The sequence below is a fragment of the Neovison vison genome, chromosome 9 (assembly GCF_020171115.1).
Source record: "Neovison vison isolate M4711 chromosome 9, ASM_NN_V1, whole genome shotgun sequence".
In the NCBI taxonomy this organism is placed as follows: Eukaryota; Metazoa; Chordata; class Mammalia; order Carnivora; family Mustelidae; genus Neogale; species Neogale vison.
The window spans coordinates 96,978,690-97,000,938 of record NC_058099.1 but is presented as its reverse complement, the minus strand read 5'-3'; the positions used below and the strand labels follow the sequence as shown (position 1 = coordinate 97,000,938).

The 22,249-nt window shown below is 37.7% G+C and overlaps 1 protein-coding gene across 5 annotated transcripts in view; it reads right to left on the bottom strand.

The window, feature by feature from the left end:
• Nucleotides 1-22,249, bottom strand: part of RIC1 (RIC1 homolog, RAB6A GEF complex partner 1) — a 147,431-nt gene that overhangs the window by 60,009 nt on the left and 65,173 nt on the right. For 4 of the 5 annotated variants that reach the window (XM_044266007.1, XM_044266009.1, XM_044266010.1 and 1 more), the window contains exon 3: nt 21,510-21,589. The exons of the other annotated variant lie outside the window; for it this stretch is intronic. In XM_044266007.1, the coding sequence (XP_044121942.1) occupies nt 21,510-21,589 (80 nt within the window). The remainder of the gene's footprint in view (nt 1-21,509; nt 21,590-22,249) is intronic. 5 annotated transcript variants of the gene reach the window in all.

Below are 22,249 nucleotides of genomic sequence, written 5' to 3'. Positions count from 1 at the left end.
CACCACCCCTCGTCCTTGATTCCCCCATCCTTTGGGAATGTATCATAATTAAGGTCAATTCAGGCATGCAACAGGAAATAATTCACATAAACCTTGGTAATAAACAGCATAAAATGGCTAAATCTGGTAGCTCCCTCGTATCAAATGGCTAACCAAGAGTGATTATTACGTCAATGGCAACATTGCTGAGCTGCCACACCCAACCCCTCCGAAGGACTATTCAATAGTTTTGGAATCTATCTCCATGTGACATGGGACCATTCGTTCTCAACTTCTGTGCTGGAGTTCAACGGCTGTCTCCTCCCTTATTATCACCCAAAACTTACTCTTGGCAACAATGAGTCTGCCATTTCTCCCTCCCCAGTCACCTATACTATTAAAATTAAGTGTCAACAGTCTAACATGTTCGACAGCTTTTTTTTTTTTTTATACTTGTCTACTTACTTTCTGGTTTTAGATTATTTTCCATATAGAAGTTTGAGGCGCTTTATCTTTTCTGCTATGGCCATGACCTGGAATATTTGATTCCCTCTGTATGCCTGAATGGCTAAACTGGTTAAAGTTAAACTGCACAGGTTCCTGTTCAATTAATGCGCTTGCTGTGAGAGCCGCCAAGGAGGACCCCAGGAGTTATTAGCTTACAGAACTCATATCTGGACTGCTAATCACACATACACGCGCGCACACACACACACACACGCACTATAATGAATTTCCTGAGACATTCTTCTCATACATCTAGTTTTCAGGTTATTTCTCAAAGTAATGCATACACATAATTTAAACAAATAGTGCTAGAAAGCTTATGACAAAGGAAAAAACCAGAAGTATTCTTCTATTAGGACATAACCAGTTTCAGTACTTTTACCAATTACCTTCTTCTATTTACCCTCATGTTTTTCCATAGTACCTTCACACTGTTCTGGCATCATTATTTAGGTATTATCTACTAACTTCTCATTCTCTCCTTTTCCCCTCATCCTCCTAATAATTTTTACTTCAAGAAGTATTGAGGGGCGCCTGGGTGGCTCAGTGGGTTAAACCGCTGCCTTCGGCTCAAGTCATGATCTCAGGGTCCTGGGATCGAGTCCCGCATCGGGCTCTCTGCTCAGCAGGGAGCCTGCTTCCCTCTCTCTCTGCCTGCCTCTCTGCCTACTTGTGATCTCTCTCTGTCAAATAAATAAATAAAATCTTAAAAAAAAAAAAGAAGTATTGAGTGATTAGGGCCATTTGGGTGGCTCAGTTAAGAGTGTGACTCTTGGTTTCAGCTTAGGTCATGATCTCAGGGTCAGGAGATCAAGCCTCATGTCCAACCCCATCCCAGGTGTGGAGCCTGCTTGAGATTCCCTCTCCCCTCTGCTCCACTCGTAATCTGTCTCTCTCTCTCCACAAATAAATAAATAAATAAATAAATAAAGGTGACTATATTCAGTGACTATATTTCTTTTCTTACATAGCTTGTTAATTTTCCTGAAGTTTTACTTCACGCTTTCATTTGCTTGGTTTTCTTTAAACTTACACCAAAGTCTTCTCAGACTCCTTAACAGCTCTGACAAAAACAATACATAACATTCCACATGGTCAAACCTGTCACATAACTCATTATTTCCTTTGTCCCCGCAGGCATCCCTCCTTGGTGCCCACTGTCCTCCTAAGTGTAATGCACAGTTATCATCTCGATATTCTCCCCCTTTTTTTTTTTTTAAAGATTTTATGTATTTATTTGACAAAGAGAAATCACAAGTAGGCAGAGAGGCAGGCAGAGAGAGAGAGGGAAGCAGGCTCCCTGCTGAGCAGAGAGCCCGATGCGGGACTCGATCCCAGGACCCTGAGATCATGACCTGAGCCGAAGGCAGCGGCTTAACCCACTGAGCCACCCAGGCGCCCCTCGATATTCTCCTTTGTCATTTCTTTGCTTCTCTCCTATGAGCCCTTATTTTATTTTTTGCATTCCTCTTACTTGGGTCATGTATTATGGCTTCCTGGAAGGGTGTATGTGGTATAAATTTATAACTTTCAAGTCTGAAATGTCTTTATTTTGACACCTGAATGAGTATTTGGGTATAAAATTTTAGGCTGCACATCCCAACCCAAAACAATGCTCATGCAATGCAATTTATTACATCAGAAGATTTTTATAATCAAAATATGCATTATAAGAAATAAAATATTGTGCAGCCAGAAAAAAAAAAAAAGGAAATGTGGAAGAACACTTTCAACTTCTTGGAATGATCTCCAGGATCTCTTGTGGAGTGAGAAAACTTAAAGCGCACAACACTATTTAATCTGCTCTATCTGGATGACAGCGCAGGAAATACAAATGTTTAAGTGCATGTGCTCATATTTTAAAAATGAAAAGGATGGCCAAAACTAGAATGAAAATGGCTATCTCCAATGGAAGACAGAATACAGGGTAAAGAATGCTACATTTTTTTAAACTTTGGGACATGAAAATATTTCATGTAATAAACCAAATTAAAATTAAAATCAACAAAAAACCCCCAATCTCTAAAAACAGAAAAGAAACTTAATTGCATATCAAGCTAGCAGGACAAATAAGCAAATTTTATTCTGTACTGAGCAAACAGCATAAATAAGATTTCAAATAGTACTGTGTGCACTCTTGGTGGGTAATCTCCTAAGGATCCAAATCCTCAAAGAATCAAACTGTATTTAGTAATAATACTGTTACAATAATAGTGATAATATTTTTGGAATTACTATGTATACAATAGGATAAAGCAAATAATAAATTATGTTTACATTATTAGGAACCAAGGTTATCAATAAAATATATAAATCTAAAACTAGAGAACTAAAACTTTAACTTTTAAAATTTTTTAAAATTTCAAAGCTTTTAAAACCTTTGACTCTTAGCTTAATCTTTAATTTGCATTAAAGGTTTCAGTATTAACTCACAATAAAATTATCTCTTTGTAAAAGTTACTTTCTATCTCTGTATGCTAAAAGGCCCTAAAAGCAAATACAACCAAGTAACAATTAGCATCACGTCCTGGTCTTCAAAATACCATTTTGCACGGAAAGAAACCAAAGCTCTTTGGAGGGCTGACTTACTCGGAGACAGGGGCAAGATATGTTAATATGAGCCTTGGGTCTGACAGCAAGGATGTCATTTAAATACCACCATTTTTATGGGCTCCCCCCACAAGCTAAAGATGTGACAATCTGATCTGAAAGAATGACTGCAATTAATAAGAACTCAAAAATGTAAAAACTCCTGCAGTTACAGTAATACTAAACACACTCATTAGCTGGTGACCTCTGGAAGTTCTGAGAACACAACTCATTACTGTAAGAAAAGGTAAAGAAGCATCTCTTCTGTTTTTCCTAAATGCACTACATTTCAGGGTAAACATCAAACAGATAATGAAAGTTCTTTTTTACATAATGACAGCTACAGAATGCAGAGGGAATGGTAGAATTTTTTAAAAATCACAATTTTGTTATCCCAATCAAAACAACAAATCCAGGGAATTAATAAAATGAATAAATCCACATAAAACCATTATGTAAAAAGCAGAAACTTAAGACTTATCCACCAAATGCAAGAGATTCTGGTCTGAAGAAACCAATTCCTAAGAAGACAGCCTTGTGTTAAAATAAAGAAAACACAAAGTATTTGATGATATTAATAAATTATTAATTTTGTTAGATATAATAAGATTGTAGCTTTAGTCTACTTGTTACTGATAAATCTACTTAGGGCTGAAATGATACGGTATCTGAAACTTGCTTCAAAATACCAAAAGCATACAAGCGTTGGGAGAGACAGGTACTGGTAACTTCTGAATGTGGGGGACAGATTTAGGGTTTCCCACTGCACTATCTCTCGCGTCTGCTTGACAAATTCCTTAACAAAGGCTCAACCCAATGTATTTCTTTCAGCATTTTAAAGGCTTTCCACCAATGTCTTTTCGACTTTTAATGTATGGCTTGGAGTTTGAGTACATTCTTATTCACAGACTATTTTTGATGTTTTTCCTATCTGGAAGATTTTAGGACTGATCTTTGATTTCTAGAGGGTTCTAAAATTTCAGAACATACTTTTTTATAAGCATGTGAACTTATCACTGTTTGCACGGAGCACCTACAAGCTGGTCTTTAGTTTGGGTCTGGGAAATTTATGTTTGTTTACTTTTTTTTTTTTTAAAGATTTTTTATCCATTTATTATGTGTTTGTTTACTTAGCATACTAATTTTCCACTTCTCTCATCTCTTCCTGGAACTCCTAATTCTCCCCCTTTTTTCTCTCTTTCTGGTAGAGTTCCTCAACTATTTCTTCCAAAGCTTCACTGAATGTGAAATTTCTTCTTTTGTCTTTTCCTTCCAGGAAACTTTCTCACCTGCCTTCCCTTTCTGTGCACAGCACCATGTTTCTCCTTTTAATTAAACACCTGTCTGAGGCTGCAAATTATCATTTCCTCAAAGTGGCTTTGTTCCCGAATTGCCTGCTTCCTTTGAGCTTCCTTTTTTCTGTTGTGTGTCTCTTTTTTACACTGGAAGCTTTCCTAAGATGACGAAAAAATCAATCCCTGGCTGTTCGCTCACGTTGAACAGGTTAACAAGAAAGAGCCAATTATAAGCTCTGTGTTCAGGCTGGGCGTGTCAACGGGTAGTGGCCAGCTGGTATTTTTCTTGAGGTCTTCAAATCTCAGAGCCTGTTGGGTCAATTTTCTGGACTGATTTAATTGCCCCAGGAAGGATTCCTCAATCCTGCCTGGGATATTTAAGCATGGAAGGTAGCCAGCCTGGAACCAAGCAGGGGAAGAAAGCTTGACATCTTACTGTTCAGTATGACAACTTTCATCGACCCCCCACCTTGAGCTTAGCATCTCTCCTTGCCCTACTGTGTCTGGAATCCCTCTGGCTTAATTAGACAATATGTTTTCTGTCACCTGTGATGCAGAAACATAAAACTCCTTATTTTTTATTCAGTTTTTTTAAACCAATCCCGTTTATGGCCCCTGGCTCACTTTTATGTTCTCCAGTACTACCACATTTAATTCCTGAGTCTCTCCATGGTTTTGCAGATCAAACGAGTTGCTTTTCTTGTATTGTTCAAATTGAAGTACAGGTGATGCACAATGTTGACATTAGTTTCAGGTGTACAAAACAGTGATTTGGTTAAGTGCATACATTATGCTGTGCTCATGCCGAGTGTAGTTACCATGTGTCACTGCACAGTGCTATCCCAATGCCAATGACTCTGTTCCTGATGCCGTGCCTTTTATCCCTATGGCTTATTCCCTCCATAACTGGAAGCCTCTATCTCCCACTTTCCTTCAACCCATTTAGCCCACCCACCCTCAACTCCTCCTAATAAACTCCTGAAGGAGTTTATTAGTTTATTCTCTGTATTTATAAAGCTTGCTTTTTATCAGCATCATGTAAGTAACCTTAGGCTCTTTGGTTTGATATTCTTCCTTCTCCAATTTTTAGCTCAAGGGTTAAAGATGCTTCTAACTTTCATTAAAGAGGGAAACAGTATTTCAGCTTTTTATTCTTTTGGTTATTTTCAAAAGGTAGGATGCAAAAACCTTATCATGACCTTCAAACTGGAAGCCCTCTATTTTCCTTTATATAAATACTCTCATTTATTATAGAGCTAAAGTATTCTAAGAATTTTAAACAAATTTAAGCAAATCCTGACTCCACATTGACTCCCTTATAAAATTAGAGATAAATTTCACATGGAAGTTTCCATGTCGTCTTCCAAATATAATAAAATTTTGTTAAGACTTACATCAATTAAAAACTCTAAATTTCTCATTGAAAATATCATTACTTAGAGTTCAAGAGTAATTTGAGAGTATAGCATCAGACTTCTGAAAGGGAATCACGGAAGCTGAGACTGGAACAATAAAACCAGATTATAAAAAGCCCTGTCAGGAATACAGCAATAAACTAAGCATTTACGAAGTATGGTTTACAAAATGTTCTGCACACATTATCTCAACTGAATGTTTATAATCCTTTGAGACAGGCATGAGTTTCCCCCCTTTTTCCAGAAAAGAAACTAAGGCTTAGACTTACTAAGAATTTTGTTCATGGTCACAGAGTTAGTAAGTGAAGGAACTGACACGTGAACCTACGGCTTCCACTCCAGATCGTAGGCCACTGAAAACTACTAGAGAGTCGAGGAGACTAATAATAACTTCACCTGCAGAAAGAAATAGACGGCGGATGGAGTGGGGAGAGGGAGGAGCATCTGTAGATTAACAGGAGACTGTCAATAAGAGTACATGAGGGAGGCTTAGGATTGGACAGTAGCAGTAGAAATGTCTTTTCAGACTTTATCCAAGTCATTTTTGAAAAAAGATAATAAAAGCTGATGAGAATTACAGTTCCTGCTTAGTAACAGAGGCTTGTCAGAGACAGACAGGTACAATCATACTGTGCACATATCTGGCTGTCATTCAAACTATTGACAAATAATATATTCTTCACTCCTGGCGGAGAGAACTGTGCTTTTCTGCCCACTTAAAATTGTTTGGTCATGTGATTGATTTTGACCTAAATCACAAGGGGAAATTACTTGTTCCACTTCTAGGCAGATGCTTTAAGAACCAAACCTGGTACACGATGCTGTTTTATCCTCTGTAACAGGGACATGGCCTATGTCGATCATATTGTATACTACATCAAATAACTAATAGTTAAGACTATGGTCCAGTAAAACTCAATAAATTAATAGTTCTTGATTAAGATTTGTGTGTGATTTTTACTAATGATGTCATCTGAGAAGAAGAAAGAAAAAGAATGAAGAAAAATGAGCACTGTTTAAAGAGACTTGTGGGACACTACAATCCAGACCAACAAAGATGTAAAGTCAGTCCCAAATACAAGGCAAAGGAAAGGAGCAGGAAGACTATCTGAACAAATAATGGTTAAAAAACAAAACAAACAAAAACCTACAAAGATAAAACTCTAACCATCCAGTAAGTTCAGAAAACTCCAAATAGAATTTAAAAATTCTACTTGGTTCTCCTGCCCTACATGGTCATCTGGATAGTGGCTTCTATCAGAGAATCTTTTTTTTTTTAAAGAAGTACTTGAAACAGTGCCTTGTATGGTGCGAGGCACTATTCTTCTTCTTCTTCTTCTTTTTTTTTTAAGATTTTATTTACTTATTTGAGACAGAGAGAGAGCAAGCAAGATCAGGGGGAGGGACAGAGAGAAGTAGACGCCCCATGGGCAGGGAGTCCAATGTGGGGCTCGATCCCAGGACCCTGGGATCATGACCTGAGCAAAAGGCAGATGCTTAATCGACTGAGCCACCCAGGCGCCCCAAGAGACAAAGAGAATCTTGAATGCAGCAAGAAAAGTGAGTCATACACAACAAGAGATCCTCAGTTAAGATTAGAAGCCAGTTTCTCATAAAAAACCAAGAAAGCCAGAGGCAATGGGATGACATACCTCAACCAGAAATTCTATACCCAGAAAAATTATCCTTCAAAATAAAGGAGAAATTAATATATTTTTTGTGAATTATGTTTCCCAGCTTTCATTCTAATGAATGCAAGGCATTCACGTCAACAGGTGGCCTCCAAAGGGCAATAAAAAATGAAATGCTTCCATACGGTAGGTCAACTAATCGAACTTCCCACAGCCTTGAGGAGGAAGCAGCTTCCCATGAAACTGACAAAAATCAAAACTCAAACTACTGTACTTAGAAATTTGTCACAAAAATTACAGAGACGTCTTAAAAGAAAAAAATGCCTTTGATTTATGTCAAATAGGTTTTGGAGGATTAAATAAGGTGATACTAAAAACTGTCACTACACAATGAAACGCAACGGACATTTCTTTCAACAAACTCTATTACGCAGGATATCTCAAATACTTTCAGTGCCAGCCAAAGAAAATAACAGTGTGGTACACAACCTCATGGGTTTGGGAGATGGCGGGGATGGACAGGAACTTTAAGAGTACAGCTAATTATACAGTGTTTCTCCTACCAACGTGACTACCTAAGTCTGATCTTTCAAGTATAGCTCAAATCCTAAGAACAAAACTTTCCCTCACAACCTAGCACTTTCCCTTAATGCTATTATCACTTTGGGGGACATTCATTCATTTGGCATTTGCTGCTGTATATCGCCGTTATCTCTAAAGAGTTGGCTCTTCGCTGGCACCTTACCCCTCTCTAGCACCCTGTACAAATAATAAGAGGAGGCATATGACAAGTGTTTGATAATGACAATGAAGAGGAATCTTATTTCAGATTTTCAAATCCTTTTCCCCCTCATTTTATTGAGGTATAACTGACATAGAATCTGTGTAAGTTTAAGATACAAAACATAATAATTATATCCTATCACTTTGTGATGAGAACTTCTAAGATCTGCTCCCTTAGCAGCTCAGCTTTTTGAATCTTAAAATGATTTTGGAATGTGCTACACTTAATCTAGTAAGTTCCAACAATCCTAGATGAATTCTGGGACCAAGAAGCTTTGGTTCTCCAATCATAGTTAATGGAAAGGCTCAACAAGATTTCTTTCCTCACACTCCTACCTCATGTGTTACCATTTGTAGTCAACACAATTCTTTACTAGAATATCAATAATCAAAGTGTTTCTGGATGAAATAAAACAACGGTATCTAGATGTGGTAAAACACATTCCAATAAAAGAAACAAAACTGTTTGAGTTGATTTATGGGCAGGTGTCCACTTTATTATTTATTATAGTAATAGAGGAACGAGTATGAAGGTAGCCCTCCAGGAACAATAAAGAAAACTGGAGAAAATAGAGACAACAACTATACTGAGACACTGGATAACAGGAAACACAAGACTGTGAAGAAAAACAAAAACAAAAGTAACTTCTCTAATAGAAGCCACTCTCCAGACGACCATGTAGGGCAGGAGAACCCAAACACAACATGACAGTCTTGTTATGTTCAGGGAAGTAGAAGCAGCCATTTATGGAAAACAGTACCAGCAGCAGAAGATCCAGAAAAAGGCTCCCCTCAAGTCTTTGTGAATACTAAGCTGTGTAAATATACGGTCAGACCCCACACTGCCTGCCAATGAATAGCCACCAGCATTTTCAGCTGCAAAGCTCCTGCAGGGTTGGGAGACATTCCAGTTCTGACCAGCCAGAGACCAAAGACCTTGTTTAATTAAGGACTAGGACATTCCATGGACAGCTCGGAAAGGCTCAGCTAACCTAGAGTAAATGCTGAAGCCACCTTAAAAACATACAAACAAGCCTCAAAAGGATCGAGGAGATCTACAACTTAACTGCCATTCAAAATAATCTCAACATTGCCTAGAGAAAAGAAAGAAAACTCACTCGATAACGTCACACAGTTTACATCAATCAATCTAAAATCATCAGGCATGTGATATGACCCAGCAATTCTATTCCAAGGTTTTTATTTACCCAAGAGATACAAAGCTTACTGCCCAGCAAACTGGGATTGGAATCCAAAAAGGCAGATAAGGTTCAAAATTTCACTTTTCATTGTTTCTTTGTTTTCATAAGAACATAGTCATGGATTATCAGTGTAAATTTTTTTTAAGTGCCATGAGATTGTATATGAGGAATCAGTTATTTCTCGGGTACAAGGGAGAGTAAGGGAGTTGAGGGAAAAGCTTTATATGTAAGATGTTTGACTTTAGCTTCTCAACTACCTCAAAGTGCTCTGTTCTGTAAACCACACAGCTGGGGAGGCACACCAAGTAAATAGCAAATGAACACAGCCATTACATAGGAATTGTGCTTTCAGTGTGCTAAAGGTAGGGGAAAATGAGGTTTTAAACGCCAGGCCAGAGTTTGGCTTTCATTTTGTGGTAACGGGACAGCAACAAATATTTATTTTTTTTTAATTTTTTATTTGTTATTAACATACAATGCATTCTTAGCCCCTGGGGTACAGGTCTATGAATCGCTAGGTTTACACACTTCACAGCTCTCCCCACAGCACCAATCTTCCCCAACGTCCATAACTCAGCCGCCCTCTCCCGACCCTCCTCTCCCCCGGCAACCCTCAGTGTGTTTTGTGAGATTAAGAGTATCTTATGGTTGCAACAAACATTTATAAGGGATTGATATCCCAAACATGTAGAGAATTCTTAAAACTCCACAAAAACAAAAACAGAACAGCCTCATTAAGGACTTCAACAAAGAGAAAATACTCAATATCACTAATCATTAGGGAAATACAAATCAAAACTAAAAACAAAAACTTGGAAAGAAAGTGTTGGCAAGGATGTGTAGGAATTAGAATCCTTGTGCTCTGTTGGGAATATGAAAAGATACAACAACTGAGAAAAATGTTACAGCAGTTTCTCAAAAAATGAAAAACAGAATTACTATATAATACAGAAATTCTACTCTGGGGTATAAACCCCAATAAAACTGAAATCCGGGTCTCAAAGACATGTGAACACACCTGTTCATAGCAGCATTATCCACAACAGATAAAATATGCAAGGACCCCGAATGTCCATCCACAGAGGAGAAGTAAGCACAATGTACTGCAGACAGTCTTCAGAGACAGTGCGGCTTCAGTTCCAGACCCCAATAACAAGCAAATTTTGCAAAAAGCAACTCAGATGAATTTTTTTGGTCTTCCAGCACATATACAAGTTATATTTACACCATTCTGTTGATTTTTCGGTATGCAAGAGCGTTATGTATGTTTAAAAATACAACGTAATACCTTAATTAAAAAAATAGCTGATTGCTAGCAAAACGCTATCATCTGAGCTTTCTGCAACTCAAAATCTTTTTGCCGGTCATGGCTGCTGACTGAACAGGGCGGCAGTTGCTGAAGGTCAGGGTGGCTGTGGCCACTTCTTCAAACAACAATGAAGTCTGCGGCATCGACTGACTCTTCCCTTCATGAAACTTTCTGGGCAGCCTGCAATGCTGTCTGATAGCTTCTACCCACAAAACTTTCACAGTTGTGGGGTCAAACCTCCCAAACCCACGTGCTGCTCTATGCACGAAGCTGATGCGATATTCTAAACCCTTTGTTGTCATTTCAACAGTCTTGGCAGCACCTTCACCGGGCGTAGATCCCACCTCCACAAACCACTTTCTCTGCTCGCTCGTCGGCAGCAGCTCTTCATCCATTCACGCTGTATCCGGAGTCGGCAGCGGGTCCGTCCCATCCTCCGGCTCCACTTCTGACTCTGGCTCTCTTGCTACCTCCGCCACTCCTGCAGTGACCTCTTCCTCTGAAATCCTGAGCCCCTCAAAGTCCTCCATGAACACTGGAATCTACTTCTTCCAAATTCCTGATAACGCGGATAGGATGATCGCTCCCCATGAATCATGAATGCGCTCCAGGGCATCTAGGACGGTGAATCTTTCCCACAAGGTTTTCAACCGACCTTGCCCAGATCCATCCGAGGAATCGCTACGTACAGCAGGTAGAGTCCTGCGAAAGGTACTCCTTAAGGAAGAAGACTTGAGTAAGAAATAAAACAAAGAAAAACAGAGACAAAGACTCTTAAGTACAGAGAACCAACCGGTGGTTGCCAGAGGGGCAGGCAGAGGAGGTTGCCAGAAGGGGAGGGGGGATGGGGGAGCAATCGGGGGACCAAGAGCACACTTGTTCTGATGGGCGCCGAGTAACCACTGCTGAATCATTATACTGTACCCCTGGTGCACCTGAAACTAGGAGACCACTCTGTTATACTCCAATAAAAAATGAACATAATTAATTAAAAAATTTTTAAAAGACTCATTTCCAGTTGAAATGACTCCTTGATCCATGGGCTGCGGAACGGTTGCTGTGTTAGCAGACATGGAAACAACGTAAATCTCGCCGTCCGACTCCATCAGAACTCTGGGGCCATGAGGTGCACAGTCGCTAAGCGATGATAACGTGAAAGGAATCTTTTTTCTTTTTTTCCTTAGGCGGGTCTCAACAATGGGCTAAACATGCAGTACACCATGCTGTGAACAGGTGTCCCGTCCTCTAGGTTCTGCTGTTCCATTCACAGAGCACAGGCAGAGGGGACTTGCCATAATTCCTAACGCCCTAGGACTGGAGACGTGATAAATCAGCACCTGCTGCACGTTAAAAGTCACCCGTCGCACTGGCCCCGACCAGACGATCAGCCTGTCCGTGGAAGCTGTGAAGGCAGCACTGACTCCTCCTGTCTAGCCGGGAAAGTCCTCGATGGCACCTTCTTCCCGTGGGAGGCTCTCGCGTCCACCCTGAAAATCTGCTGGTCAATGCAGCCGCCTTCGGAAACGATCTCGATCTTCCGGATCATCCCGATCTCCTGGTCACTTGCAGCAGCTCCCACGGCAGCGCGTGCTGCTTCGCCTTGCGCTTTTGTGCCCCGGTCGCGGCCTCCTTCCTGAAACCTCAAGCCCGGATCTCTGCTCGTGTCCGGCTTCGCTCCTGCAGCTTCCTCCCCTCTCTCTGCCTGCACGGAACCGGAGGGAGTCAGGGCCTTCCGCTTTGGCTGAGGAGAATGTCGTGGCTGGCTGGACCTCTTCTCCACTAAACGTTCTCTATAGCAGCAATAAAGCTGTTTCACTTTCCTATCGTTCGTGTGTTCACTGAGGTAGCACTTTCAATTTCCTTCAGGAGCTTTTCCTTCGATTCACAACTTGGCTAACCTGCATCAGAGGCCTCAGCTTTCAACATGCCTCCCTCACCAAGCTTTAGTCACGTCTAGCCTTCGGGGGACAGCGAGAGGCATGCAGCTTCTCCTTCCAGTTCAACACTTACAGGCCATTGTGGGGTTATTAACTGACCTGATTTCAATATTGCTGTGTCTTAGGGAATAAAGAGGTCAGGGAGAAAGACAGGGAAATGGCTGGTCAGTGGAGCAGACAGAATACACACCGCACTTAGCACTTGAATTCACCATCTTTTATGAGCACAGTCCATGGCACCTCAAAACAATTACATCAGTAACATCAAACGTCACTGATCACACATCACCATAACAAATAATAATTAAAAAGCCTGAAATATTGCTAATTACCAACATGTGAAGAGACATGAAATGTACAAATGCTACTGAAAAGAGGATACTAATTGACGTGTTCAACACAGGGTGCACAAACCCATAATATGTACAAACACAGTATCTGTGAAGTGCCACAGGTTCCTGTACATACATATAACAGAGTAGTATTCAGCCTTAAGAAGTAGGAAATTCTGAAATATGCTACGAAACAGATGAACCTTGAGGACATTATACTGAATGATATAAGCCAGTCACAAGTTAAACACTATATGATTCCACTTAGATGAAGCATAACTGTATACTCAGAAAATGGCTGGGACGGTAAATGTTATGTGTGTTTTACACAATCAAAAAAATGGAAATAAAAAAGTTTACTCATAGGATCTTTCAAAAACATTATCATTCCAGAAAGTACTGATGCACGTTGTTACTGTTTTTATATTATTAGAGACAGATGTTAAACTGATTTAGAATAAAGTTAGTACAGACCTTTAAAAAGAGTATCTGAGACAAGAATCCACATTACCAAGTCTGTTTTGAAAAATAAATCTGCTATCAATGCAAAGGATGGATTTCTGTAGGTAAGAGAAAGAAACTAAGAGAAGAGCACAAGTTAGTAAATAAGCTTTTCCAAAAGGCGAGAAGTAGGGCCTCTGCTGAGACAAGGAGAATGAAACAGTGAGAGGCAAATTCTAGAGACACTGAAGAGCTATCAGTCAATACAATACAATTTGATTACCAAACAAATATGAGAAGTAAGGAACTAAAGATTCCAAGGTTTCAACTGCCTACAACTGCAGAAATAATCATGGTAACTGCAAAAAAATGTTAGAAAAGCAACAGCATGTTTGGCTTCCTCGGAGAGGAGAAGGTGAGTTAGGCTGAGAAGCGGTGAATCTGAGGCGGCCTGCAGGGCCATTGAAACGATCTGTCCTGGAAAGGTGAGCACGAAGCTCCAGAAAGTAGTACTAAATTAAAGAAGCAGATCTGGATCTCATCCACATATACTGAATAATTAAAGCCAGGGAGATTGTGTAAAAAGGAACTCAGGACAAACCCCTGGGGAAGATTAACGCGTTACTGGAGGTACTGTACCGTAATTTATGGTGCTGTAATGATATCTTTATGAAGTAGAAGGCATTCACTCTATTTTTCAGATGAGTAAAATAAAACTCAAAAAAAGAAAGCAACAGGATTGATCCTGAGAGCTAAGGAAAGCCAGAGAAATTTTTTATGTAGGAAAATGGCAATTAAATTTTATATTAGAAATTCATTTAGGGGAAAACCATAAAATATGTTTAAGACAGTATACAATAATCCAGGAGAAAAGAAAACCCAAAGTAAAGTACTGTTGCTAGGGACTGGGAAGAAATACAGACACGAGGGATACAGAAAAGGTTGAATAAGCAGAATATACAGAAGGCAGAATACACAGGACATGATACAGTCAACTGCTGAGGTTACTGAGCAGGAAGAATATACTCCTTATAAAAAAGGGAACTGGTCATAGGCTTTCCCAAGATTAACTTATTTAAAAATAAGAATATAATTTTTAATATTTTTACACTTAGTAAAATGTTTCCCACTTCTTTTAATATTATTATTTATTTTTGAAAGAGAGAAAAAGAAAGGAAGAGAGAGCATGTGTGTGTGTGTGAGCATGTGTGTGTGTGTGCATGTGTGCGTGTGTGTGTTCATGAACGGGGGGAGGGAGGGGTAGAGGGATTAGGAGAGACAATATTAAACAGGCTCCACACCCAGCCCCAAGACTGACAGGAAGGCTGATTTCACCACGCTGAGATCGTGACCCTGAGCTGAAATCAAGAGTTGGATGCTTAACCAACTGAGACACCAGGTGCCAGTCCCCCTACTTCTAATTTAATCTGTAAATTATTAGGTAGAACCTAAATGTATTCACAATAATGTCACTAACTTTCTTAACTACTAACTCTCCAATCTAGAATGTTTTTCCCCTGGTATGTTTTGTTTCCTAGTCTGAGATCTTTTCCAATGTCATAATCTATTTTCCTACTTTATTTTTCTCCACAGAAACATTATCAGGTGACGACGTACTTGTCATATTTGTCAAATTTGTAATGTATTTTCCTCATTTATCACCATCTGCTAGAAGCGCGCAAGCTCTACGAGTAGGGTTTGTCATCTGGTTTTTTCCCCTTTACCCACTGTTGTATTCCCAGTATTGACAACAGTTCTGGAGCATCAAAAAATTCAAAATTTAAAAGAAAAGATGTATGAATAAAGAATTTTCTTGAAAGAGAGAGTATCCTCATCACTAGGCCTTTTTTAAAAAAATTTTTAATTTTTTAAATTTCTTTTCAGTGTACCAGAACTCATTGTTTATGCAGCACACCCGGTGCTCCATGCAATCCGTGCCCTCCATAACACCAGGCTCACCCAATTTCCCACTTCCCGCCCCTTCAAAACCCTCAGATTGTTTCTCAGAGTCCACGGTCTCTCATGGTTCGTCTCCCCCTCTGATTTCCCTCAACTCCCTTCTCCTCTCCATCTCCCCATGTCCTCCGTGTTATTCCTTATGCTCCACAAATAAGTGAAACCATATAACTGACTCTCTCTGCTTGACTTATTTCACTCAGCATAATCTCTTCCAGTCCCATCCAGGCCTTTTATATTTAAAAAAATTTTTTGTTTACATTATCACACATTCAGAAAGCCTTCGGTCTGATAAAAGCTATGTGACTTTCTCATTTGACCAGAGATTTTTAACACTTCCATAATTCTTCGCATTCAGGTACCAGTGTTAGAAGCATGGTCAAGAGGGGAATAGCTTTCACTGCTCAGAATTTATACATTAACTTCACTATCTTATTATTAAGTGCTCATGCAATTGTAATGTAATAAGCTAATGGACACAAAATATGTAATACACACCTATATTTACAGAATGTACACATATTGAAATCAAATTATACAATGCAATATTTTGAGAAGATCAAAGGGAATAAAAAATGTTAGGATACCTAACATACTTGTCAAGTTTACAAACTGAATTTATAACAAGGTACATTGTTAGAAATAACACTTTAAATCAATAGAGCCTTAAGGGGAAATAAAGCAGTTAAAGTTTATTTTCCAGAAAACACTAAAAATGTATTAGCAAAAAGGAAGTAACAACTGTTGAGGGAAACTTTCACATCTCTACTTCAGACCTTTTCTCCTCTAAATGTAATTAATTTCAGTAAATGTTCCTGCCCCTTAAATGTTTCAAAGGGTAAGCTGTGTTGAGGTTAGAAACTGTTAACCTCAATGAGCTATCCTCTACCTGCTGCCTACCTGACACTACTTCATTAACAGCTAGTAGGAAGTCTCAAAATCTAATATAAACTATGTTGGGTGTGCGAAAAAGGAAATGAGAGGTTTGAGTTTGTTTTTTTAGGGTTTTTGTTTGTTTGTTTGTTGGGTTTTTTTTGAAGATTTTATTTGAGAGAGTGAGCAGTGAGCAAGCACAGCATGTTAGGGGGGCAGGGTTGGGGGCAGAGAGGAGGGAGAAGCGGACTCCCCACTGAGCAGGGAGCCTGATGCAGGACTCCATCTCAGGAGCCTGGGATCATGACCTGAGCTGAAGGCAGATGGTTAACCAACTGAGCCACCCAGGTGCCCCAAAAGGTTTGAGTTGGTAGTTGTTCTGGAGTGTTTCTCGCCGCTCCCCCACCCCCAGAGATAATCTCTATATATTTAATATTTGATAATTAAATGTACTGAATTTTAGTATAACTTTTTTTTTTTCTTAGAACTTTGTCCTCTTACTAGTGAGGCTGGTGTCTGACAAAAGAAGTTGACAGTAAGAGTGGAAAGACAGAATAAAAGAAAAAAGTTTCTGCTCTTAAAGTATACATTATGATGACATATTAGTTGAAATTATTTTCATTATGATAAAATTAAATATGACTCAAAGTTTTAAGAACTACTACACTTATATTTAAATATAAACAAATCAATACATCCTAATGCTATACAAAAGTTATTTCTGATTTATCCCTGGCAGTTTCCTCCATAAATTTCAATGCAAGTTCCAAGGTATGAAAGAATAGGCCAAGGACCTTTAGTGGACAGCTCTGTCCAATGGTCTGTGTAGCTAACACGAATGGACATTTTTATACAGAATGAAATGTATAAAAAGATCAAACAAATGAAACATCAATCAAAGAGTAAATGACCTTTGAGGCATAAAGAGTCATTTGATAAGACTGCCACAACTGTTGAAGGCTGACTCCCAATATGAACGGGAAGGACGCTGCAAACACCACTATGTGGAAACTAGGAAAGATCACAGGACATCCGACGTGTTCTCAGGTGGAGCATATTGGAAACTGATAAGCAGTCTAAGGTTAAGAACCTGTCATATAATACAGGGAAGCTGAGATACTCCAGAAAAACTCATGTGATGAACTCATAAAATTTAGAGAAGAGAAACAAGAGACAATAGTGACTCTACAATTGAGAAGAGTAGAACTAACTACTGGCCTCAAGTACATTACTGTTCACAACTGCTACGTATAAACCATTCCAGATCATTTCTCTGGTTTTTAATTCACTACTCCCCCCAACCCCCCAAGAAGCAGATGACCAGATGGGCATAAATAGGGTTGAGGCAGTCAAGTACTGGTGAGTAAGAGTATACACAGGCCAGCCACAGCCCTTCCGTCTGAATCACGGCCATGCCACTTGCTAGTGAGCGACTGCGGCTAAGTTAGTTGGCCTCTGTGCTGCAGTAGTTGTACCTAATCACCTCACAGGGTGTTACCAAGATTAAAGGAGTCTGAAAAAGTGCTCAGAACAGTGTCCTGAACTGAGTTAAGTGCTCACAATGGCACAGATGACAATGATACACTGTCAAAACTAAACATTTTTTTAAACTCGCCTCAAACCCATGTATGAACCACTTTCCCAGTTTTAAAAACATGTACTCCTATAATCCTCCAAACAACTGAAGAAAAAATATTTTTATTTCCGTTTTATAAATAGGTCCTACAGAAAAACTAAAAAACTAAGCAGACTAAGTAACCCAACTAGATAGCAGTCCAGCATTAAAATACACAACAGGCTCATTCCAATTCCCTGTGCTACAAAACTGTTTCCCTATAAGGTATTTTGTTTGATATACGTAGCAGTTACTAGAAGTTAAACTGGAAAAGAAGTACGTTATCAAGTCAAATATTAAATATTATTTAAATATTAAAAATAGTGAATAAAAATTGTGTAAATATTTTAAAAATATGTAAATATTAAAAATAAGTCACTTAACATATACTATACATATATAATTTACATATTAAATCACTTCTTATATACTTATGTATATAAAAATCACTTAAAATATTAGAAATGAAGTAAAAACTTGGTGAAGGAAAAATATATTAATAATAGCATTAACAACAGCAGTTGTCCATTAATTTTCCCACATACTAGTCAGTTATGGAAACATTTAATATGCATGATCTCATTTAATCCTATGAAATAATTACTACTGCTACCTCATTCTACAGATGAGGAAACTGATTTTGGAGGTATTAAATAACTTGACCTAAGTTATCTGGCTAAGAGAAGAGAAGAGCGGACATTCAATCCCAGGTCTACATGAGGCCAAAGCCTGGCTTTTTGGCTAAGGCAACATGCGACTCACGCCATATGAAGGCCAAACACATTTTACTGAGCCACACACTGAAACCTGTGATCATCGAGCCCAAATTTTTAAAAAATACATTTCTTAGTTCTCTACTCCAACATACAGTCAAACACAGCAAAGCTCATGCACCGTCTGCACTACTACTAGTAAAGGGGCATCCTCTGCAGTCTTAAAATCAGAAAGTAGAAACTCTTTTTAAATTCTCTGCAACACAGTGAGTTTCAAAGTACCATTCCAAATCGCTGTAAACCTATGAAATCATGTTAGTGACTTGAAAAATGGAATACTAGTATAATTTATATTACGTTATAGACTATACTAGTATAAATTAAGCATTTTCAGGAGCATGTCTGAATAGAGCAATAAAATGGGTTCAAACATGCTAGTTCAAAATGTACAAGGTAATTGAAGATGCTAATTACAACAGTTCTTCAAAAGGCTCACAAAATTATCACTTAGAATGAAAAAAACACATTATATATTATCCACAAAACTGAATTTAAAATTTATAAATACATCCTATTAAAATGTCTGTAACATTTTAAACAGTACAATTTATATATTGAAAGGGTTTTTGCATTAAAGATTTTTATTGAAAAAAATCAAATTAGTACAAAAGATTTCCGAAATTCAACTTATACCTCAACTAATACTGGATTACCAAAACAAGTGGCTTATGGCATCAAGAAAATCTAGATAAGTTTCTTAAAATCTATGATAAAGCATTCAGAGTTACATCCTACATGGCCTACATTAGCTTTTCCCAAACTGTTTTCTCAAGAATTTTGGCAAGTATTAAACAATTTTCATAACATAATTTTTAAAAAGCATTTTGGCTTTTTGTTTTATTTTTCAAATACATTTTTATTATTATAAGATTTTATTTATCTAACAGAGAGTAAAAACACAAGTAGGGACAGAGGCAGGGTCCCCACTGAGTACAGAGCTAAGCAGGGAGCCTGATGCGGGGCTTGATCCCAGGACCCTGAGATTATGACCTGAGCTGAAGGCAGAGGCTTAACCCACTGAGCCACCAGGTGCCTGCAAATATGTTTTTTAAAAAAACACATTGAATATAGTGTATGCAAATCAAAAATTCTGGAAAATTCAAGAGCTGAAAGAAGATGAAAAAAATCACTACATTCTACCATTCAGGAGAAAATACTATATACTACTCTGGTTTTTTTAAAGAGAATATTTGTTTTCTTTTGCAAAGTTGTTGTGGTCATATTACATATATAATTTAGTGTGCCTCATTTCTTCACTTGGCATTTAATATGGTCAAGTTCTCAAGTGTGTAAATTTTTCTAAATATATTTAATGACTGCATAGTATGTGGGAATATACCACAGTTAACTTCCATACCAAAATTCTGTATCATCACACTTCTGTGTATATCTACTATTGGAAGCATGTTTTGATAGTCCTCTGCTAGCACAGTAATAATTAAAAAAATAATTAAAAAAAAATATTTTTACATATTGGGGCACCTGGGTGGCTCAGGTCATGATCCCAAGATCCTGGGACTGAGCTCCATGTTGGGAGAGTCGGCTTGAGGATTTTCTTTCTCCCTTCCTCAGCTAACATGCACTGCCTATGTTCTCTCTCTCTCTAAAATGATTAAATCTTTAAAAATATTTTTTAATTCTTAAAAAAAGATTATTTTTACATATTAAAATATGTAGGTTTCCAAAAATTTTATATTTAATGTTTTGAGTTACTAGTGTTTGGTCTGAGTTACTAAATAAAAATTTTCTCTTGTTTTTGTTAGTTTTATTTCCTCTTATGAGATCACTTTCACCTATTTACCTTTTGAAATCTTTGTGTTTCTTAGCAATTTATATGTCTCCTTAAGATGCAGTTTATTAAAAAAATTATATAAAATACTTTATGAAATGGAAAAATAGTTTTTAAGCCTTGGTCCTATTTACTGAGAAAATTTTCCCCAGTTTGTTACCTTTCTAACATTGTTCTCTCTTCCTATTAATTTTCAGAAATGTAAACTTTCATATATTGAAATCTACTTTCCCTCTAATTTCTTACATACCCAATAAAATCTGGCCATCTCCACCATCCATCTAGAAATGTAATAAATATTTATTTATATAGTCATCCAGCTTTAATGGTTTTGTTGTTTCTTAAAAAAAAAAGGGGGGGTGTGCTTAGAGTGGCTTAGTTGGTTAAGCATCTGCCTGTGGCTCAGGGTCCTAGGATGGAGCCCTGCAGCAGGCTCTCTGCACAGCAGCAAGTCTTTTCCCTCAGGCTCCCTTCACCGCTGCTCATGGTCACTTGCTCACTCTTTCTCATTAAATAAATAAAATCTTAAAAAAAACAAAGGTATGTTTTAAAACTGTTATGTCCTTTTATTTCAAAAGCTCTTTCAATAAAACATTCTTTTATTTCAAATGTGAGGCAAAAAAGTTAAGGAAAAGAATGAAAAATATACAGAACAACATAGTTTGAAGATCAAAGTCCTTGTTCTTTCAAGTTCTATCCAAGAGTTAACCACTGTTTGGGGTACATATTTTCTTCTATGAACATACAAAAATATACAGAAAAAAGTACCTACACCTTTCCTGACTTTTCCTCCCTTCCCTCATGACATTTTTAGCTCCTCCCTAATAAAACTTGATTATATTAGTAGTGATCCTGAATGTCCAAGAAGGGATCTATAGTACATTCACCCAAGATTCTCAGGCATTTTTATTCTTTATTCAATTAATCAATGACAGCTCAAAGAATTGGTAATTTTTGAAATACTATTTTTAAAGTACTGGCTTGGCTTTATTTTATTCACTTCAGACAATGCAAAACTGGAATGTTTTTATGAGTACAAAGAAGCAAACCAATTACTAAAAGAATGAAAGACAACAAACTTACTTGGGATACACTGGTTCATAGAGGTACTTGTCCCCTCTTGGAGATGTAATATGAAAAAACAAGATGTAGCCATATGCAGTCTGAAAGATAAATTTTATTTGCCATGAATTAAAGGGTAAGGCTATGACTAAAACCTTAAATTTTATTTTTATATATTCTCACTTTGAAAACACTTCTCTCGTGGGAACCCTCTTTTGAATAGCTATAGTCTATACAATTTAAAAATGGCTTTAATATAATCCATCTTGTTTAATATAACCCATGAAAAAGAGCTTTTATATTTTAATACTTCACAATGCCATTGAAATCGATAGTTTATAACAGATTGTAGACCTTAATACTCTAAAATATTTATAGTATTCAATAGCAGATGGTTATTTTATAAAATATACATAGCTTTTTGAACTCTGCAATATGGCAAATATTTTTTCCCAATATTTTTTTCCTAATATTTTAAAACAACAATGTCACCAAACAGTAGTATTATGATAAAGTTCACTCAAAGTTTACACAATATAACTTCAGAATAACGTATTTATATATATTTCAAAATCAATCAATTGGCCTGTTTACTATAAAATATACTGGGACACAGAAGATAAACAGAATCCTCATTTCCAAATTTGAATACCAGTTAATTTTTCTAAGTTAACAAAATACTTTTAAAATATAAATTGTACTGAAACATTACATAACCATGGCACATATCTGTCAATTGTGAGGTTCAAACACTTTACATT